This window comes from Arachis stenosperma, chromosome 3 (assembly GCF_014773155.1).
Source record: "Arachis stenosperma cultivar V10309 chromosome 3, arast.V10309.gnm1.PFL2, whole genome shotgun sequence".
NCBI lineage: Eukaryota > Viridiplantae > Streptophyta > Magnoliopsida > Fabales > Fabaceae > Arachis > Arachis stenosperma.
In genome coordinates, this window is record NC_080379.1 from 20,164,897 (window position 1) to 20,171,730 (window position 6,834).

The 6,834-nt window shown below is 31.8% G+C and overlaps 1 protein-coding gene across 1 annotated transcript; it reads right to left on the reverse strand.

Annotated features, from left to right (window-relative positions):
- On the reverse strand, positions 1-3,398 carry LOC130965247 (peroxisome biogenesis protein 22-like). The gene is made up of 8 exons (XM_057889985.1): positions 3,060-3,398; positions 2,053-2,289; positions 1,917-1,964; positions 1,416-1,472; positions 1,228-1,329; positions 983-1,048; positions 608-709; positions 1-455 (listed from the first exon to the last, which is right to left on the reverse strand). Exons 1-8 carry the CDS (start codon positions 3,150-3,152, stop codon positions 351-353), a joined length of 810 nt encoding a protein of 269 aa, XP_057745968.1. The 5' UTR covers positions 3,153-3,398; the 3' UTR covers positions 1-350.
- Between the last annotated feature and the right edge of the window lie 3,436 nt (positions 3,399-6,834).

Consider the following 6,834-nt stretch of genomic DNA (forward strand, 5'->3'; position numbering starts at 1 on the left):
TGGTCATTAACAATTGTCCCTGGTGGCATATCATTTAACTATGATCAGATACAAAAATCTTTAAGAAAACTTGCCCCTTGACAGTTAAAAGACCTAAGAGCATGGGCTGTGATCCATTTCAATGCACAATTTCAAACCAAATTTGCAAAAAAGAAAAAAGTATAAAGAAAGAAATTTCTTCCTTATATCATTATACAGGGATACACAAACAAACTAATCTTGAAAATCTAACCTAGTTCTCAAATATCTAACAAACAGGAAAAATGTATGGCAGCGAAGATGCAAACACAAACAAACTAATCTGTTTTTTTTTTTTAATGAATCATATCTCATTTTTAGTTGTTTGAATTTCATATGGATCCAAAGAAATGTTCCAAGGACGGAGCACAGAACACATTAGCAGCAGCTCGTTCTGGTCTAAAGGGAGCGACATGAAGTTGATACTTGATGAATCTCTGCAAACATCACAAGGTGTTAATCATTAGATGATATGAATTAGGATGGTATTTTAGGCCCAGAAACAAATAATATGGTGGCATAACAGCTATCTTGCAAGAGCACGAACTCAATTATTGCTTAATATAGTTGAGATTAAACAGTAACATACTGCTAGCTGAGAAATGATTTCAGGATTTGAGTCAACATGCCAATCTGGTTCCAATTGTCGAACAAACGATGACCGTCCATTCTCTGTGCTACAGAAGAGGACCTGATTACAGGTACCAGAGATTAAAAAATGGTTATTGAGAAGCATCCAGATTTTAAAAAAAAAAAAAAACCAAAGACAAATTTCAATCACACCACTCATTATCAGAATTAAGAACTACTACAAGGATCAAACAACCATATAATAATTTACCATAGATCTTGTCTGAATTTAAACCTTTAAACTTTAATCTACTCTCCTCAGGTATTACGAGATCTCTACCTCTAACTACAACAGTACCTTTCATTTAAACTTTACAATGCAACATTTATATACCTTGTCTTTGACTAAACCACCTGAAGTAAATATCCCAGCATCTTCTAATGCAGCAAGAACTCTCTTCTGCAGAAATAATTACACCAAAAGAAGAGAAGTATATTAAGGTTTGATGATCTGAAACATAACAGCTGAGCAATAGTATAAACTGCATCTAATGTGAACAGTTGATAATCAATTTCATTAAGCTCATCGGAATCAGACAAGAAACATGGACACCAAATATAGACTGATAAATGACATACCTCACTTTCATCGTCCAAGACTCTTTCCATGAGATATAAATCACAAAATTTTGTTATTTCCAACAATACTTCCAGCACAGAGGACTTCACAGTTGCTTGTTTCTGTCAAGAACAGAATGAACCACACTGATATCTTGGTTCACATTAATGTCTTAGACAAAAGTATAAAAAAGGAACAATCTCACCACCTGAAGCTCCTCTGGACTAGTTTCCTCTAGGATCACTCCAAGAAGACGACAAGTAACCTGCATAGAACCCAAAATATAGCATAACATTCAGCATTACAAAACACGGAAAAATGACAAAAGCAATGTCTAAAGTTTAACAAATCCAGTAATTCTAAATTTGCATCATTTCATCATGTACCTATGTTGCTCAAAGTCAATTGGGAAACAAGTCTTATTTGTGTTTACAACCGGAAAATAAATAAATAAATACATAAAAATGACAGAAAGACTAATAGCATCTATCAACATACATCGTTAGTAATTAAAAGCATTGATAATGCAAAAACACTCCTCCCAACAGATTACTATGATCAATAATTCTATTTTGTGTTTCTTCCCAGAAAAAGTATGTTCAGGAAATTTCTAACCTTTGAAGTTATTTATCACATAACTTAGGGATCACAAAAAGCAATTTTAGTGAAATATTATATATAAACCTAAAATCAGGGTACATTTAATTACCTTTCTTCCTTCACTCAACCTCTGCCTCACAATCTGGCCCAACGATGGCTGGAAAAAATGGCAGAAAAAGTAAGCTAAGAATAGTGAACCAACTATACATGAAGCAACCAAACTCAAACAAGGCAAAGACATTTACTTTGACTGGCTGAAAGAACTCATCAACAACATTTTGTGCCCTTGAATCCTCTGATGTTGAACAAACCCCAGAAGGAACCACCACAGCATTTGAATGTGCACTGACTCCAGGTGTGCTGGAAGAAGAAACTTGTCGTTTTTGTTGCCTGCGTTGAGACACAGAAGGTGATCTCAACAGCCTCCAGGTGAAAAAAATTGCAACAGCAAGGCCCGCAACAGCACCAATAGAGTGTGTATCCTAACACCAAGTTGAGCAAAATGAGAATCCAATAGGTTTGCACAAAGATAGTAATTTTTCTCTATATTACACTACCAGTCAAGGCAACAATGAGAGGTTCACTAAACCAGTAGGAGGTGATAAGTTCTACATACACTGCTATTCCATAGCGCATATTACAACGCCAACCGAGTAAGTTGCTATAAGAAATTAATAAAGCACTGCATCAATGTAAGAAACATAATCCAACTAAGAAATACACACTCATTGTAGACACAAAGGAACAGACTCAAGTCCTACATTGTCATTGTTCGCTAAAGTCATAGCCATGAATTGAAAAACCAGTTACTTCAACTACAATTACTCAGAAAAAAGGTAGCCCAAGCAAATAAGCAATTCAAATTCAGCACTATAATATTTACTATTATCAATGTCAAACAAGCTACAAAAATTTCATATTTTTCATACAGACAAGAAACACATGAATGAAAACTGTAACCCTAAGACTGTATTTAAGTGCCCATAATGACATTCCTGTTTCGCAATCCTAGTCCCTCCAAAACTTTCAACTGAAATAACCGAATTTTTTTTAAAAAAATCAACAATTAAAAAAAATTAAACAGAGAAACTTAAAAACTCTCTATTTGAGCTAAGAATTGTACCATCCCCAATCATTACAGAAGAAAAGCTCGAAATTCACACAACAAGTTTTTGGGGGGGGGGGGGGGACACTATAAAGAAAAAGATGGAATCTTGTGGAATCATCAGAGAGAGAGAAAGAGAGAGAGTACAAGGTTGTTGAGGGAAGAGGAGAAGAGGTCGGAAATCTTGAGAGTGAGGCGCTTGATGAGCTCCAATAACTCCTCCTTCGAGCTCTCCGCCATGGCAGAAACAACTCCTCAGAAGAAAGAACCTCTTTTTCCCTTCGATCTGAGAGTAGGTACCTTGCAGGAAAAAGAATTGTATTGAATATGGATCAGATAAAAATCTAGGACCTTCTTTCTTGCTCCATCGCCATTCACGCTTCTTCAACGGAAAACCCCAATTCGTTTCTCCACAATTTTTTTTCTTTTTTTTCCCTTCTAAACTTTCGTTTCCCCCGTTTGGGCGTCTAGCCGTCAACGATGCCAACCTATGTAATGACTACTATTATCTATCTAATGGATTTTTTTTTATAAATTATTTAAATATAATATTTACAAAAATATGTACCTATATACACAATATTTAATATACTGGGTACAGACTTAGGACTATTATATAACAAGGAATAATTATATAGCTTGTTTTTGTTAAATATATGATTCTTGTAGTTATTAGATAGTCATCTAATATTTATATTTATATTTAAAAAATTTAATAAATTAATTAAATAATATTTATAATTAATTATATGAGTACAATAATACAAGTATATTTATTTTTATTGGATTGAATTTAATCTTTAATTTAAATTATATTTATCTAAATTTTAAATTAAAAATTTTATAATTTTAAAATTTTAAATTATTTGAATAAAATTAAATAAAATAAAAAATAAAAATAAAATAACATAATATTATTCAAAATATTATATTAACGTATTAAAGAGGTTTTGTATATATTTTGAATAATTTTAAAATTTTAAATTGTAATTTTTTAATTTAAAAAATTAAAATTATTATTTTTTTAAATCGAATATTTAATTAACCATATAAATAGAATAATACCAGTATATAATATTAAAATTAAAACGTTATAATAATACATATACAATGGATATACTAGCATTAAACTCATTATCACATTATTACGCTGCCAACAACTACGTTATTGTTTTATTGCGTTCCAGCAGCTTAGGGATGTCAATGGGGCAGGGCGGGGGCGGATGATGCCTCCTTGCTCCCCATTCCCGCCCCCAGATTTATTTTCCGTCTCCACTTCTGTTTTCGCTGTGGGGAATATTACTCCTCATCCCCATTCTCTATAGGGCCCTATTCTATGCGGGGACTTCATTCCCCATCTATCTGATAGTTCTAACTAATTATTAATTTTCATATGAATAGAGATGTAAGTATTTATTTTATACAAAAATAACAAGATTTTATACAAAAAAATCTAAACGATAAGATGGTGACTTCTTTCAAAATGACGCAGTGGGAGAACGCAATGGCGAGTTAGAGGATAGAGAAGTGGACAAGGTGGGAGACGCAGCAACAGAAAGGAGAATGGACACGATGACAAAATTACGGAAAGGAACGCCGCAAATAGAGAGCATGACGCAGTGATGATCATGGCATGGTGAGGTGTGACGATACGGTGAGAATGAAAAGCGGCGAGAGGGTGGCTGCAGAGAGGTTGGATAGAGTATGGACATCGTTAGAGATTTCTGAATTGAAAAAGAATTATGCAAATGAGGATTAGGAATTTTGTGTTTCTGTGACTAAAAAACATATATGAGAATTAAACTATTAAGGACAATTCAATAAATTTATGAACTTCGGGGATTTGCGGGAATGGGGCGGGGATCCCCGCTCGAGTCCCCGTTCCTGCCTCGGAAAAATTTTGTCCCTCATCCCATCCCCACAGAAAAAGTTTCCCATAATCAGATCCTCATTCGAGGCAATCCCCACAGAGATCCCTGCGTCTCGGGAAATTTTGCCATCCCTACAGCGGCTCCGTTATAGTTGCTTTTCCCTTATTTATAGTTAGTGCTTGAGCTATAGCTATTTGCAACATAATTACATAATGTTCAAAACAGTAAAAAATTAAAAAATTAATTGAAAGATTAAATATACTTTTTTATTTATTTTAAAAAGATCTCAAATATAATTGGTAAAAAATACAATAAACTAATATTTTTTAACATTGCGTGTTTGATGTGACAAATTCAATGGATAAAGAATGTAAATAAACTAACATTTTACAAAGAAAAAATATAGATAGACAATAAAAATACCAAATAATATTAATAATAGATATATCAGATGTTCATTTTATTAGGTGTACGGATGATTATTTTAATATTAAAATTTATGTGGATAATTTAAAAGTATAATGTATTTTAATTTAATTCGTGGTTGTTCATATTGTTTAAAGAAATTATTAGTTACCTAACATTATCTTTTCACAAAATATCGAGTTTGATTCTCACCAAGAACTAGAACTAATTAATAAGATTACTAACAACTATACTACTTTTGATCAATGAACAAATGTATCTAAAATTCTAAATCTGCACAACAAATTGGACAATTAGTTTTTCCAGATTGCAACCAAGAGTTTATACAAGTTGAATGGAACTCATGAGCACAAACTCCAAAAAGTTGAATCAACTCCCGGTTCTTAAACTCTTCTATACAAACAGAACAATTATTAACTTTTTGACCGGCCAATCTGTTGGTGTCCTCTTCTTTATCTTTCTCCTCGATATAGCTCTTAACTGGCAGCAACAGTCTCAAAGTGCACCAAACATTTGGTTGCATTATCGTTAAAAGGTAATTCTATTAGTTCATGTGTGTCTTCTTCAATAAGTAGTTGAAGCATCATAAAACGATTTCTATAATCATCAAACAAAGGAATTAATACCGTATTTCTTGTGTTCTCATCAATAGCATTATTTTCGTCTGAATTATTCCTCAAATTCAAAAATATAAAAAAATAACCAAAACAATCAATTCAAAATAAAGATAAGAATCATCATGTTTAAATCTACCTCCCGTGCATAGAGATATAACTATAGTTGTCAGAACCGAACCGGTAATCAAACCGGTCAAATTATTAGGTCATTGGATTATTAGTTCAACCGATAAGTAACTGGTTGAACCAGTTAATCCAGTCCTATGTAAATAAAAAACAAAATATAGTAAAAAATTTAGAATTAAAAATTTAAAATACATATTTTTACTAATATTTTAAAAATATCTAGCTATTCTAAACAATATGGAACAGAAACAATAAGAATTTTGTTAATTTTACTCCATCATATTTATTTTGTTTTTATATTAAAATAAGTATTATTTTCGAATTTTAATAATTTATTAATTAGTTTATATCTATTATACTATTATATACTACAAGTATTTATTGAAAAATAATATTAATATATATTATATAATTATAAAAAAATAATAAGTGAGTTTATAATTATTATTAAATAAAAATATAATTAACTTAAAAATGAGTGAGCTTATAATTAAAATTAAAATAAATTAAATAAAAGTAAATTATTTACTGAAAGATATTAATATGTATTTTAATTTGCATATATATTAGTAATAGGTAAGTTAGCTTAGTGGATGTAACTACCTTTTATTTCCTGGAGGGATGGGGTCCCGCTAAGCTCGGGAACGATATCAGAATCAATAACCAACCTAAAAATCTGGAAGCAAACAACCAGGACTAAAACCACGAACTTGACTAAACCTCCCACAAGTCAAGCATTATCTCCTATACGTTATAACAGAAAACACTACCCAAGCTAAAGATATCGGAACAAACGTACGAGGATGATACATCACTCGTCTATAAAGCCACACCACATCATCCCGAAAAGGATAGGTCACATAACTCTTTTCAGTTTATTAC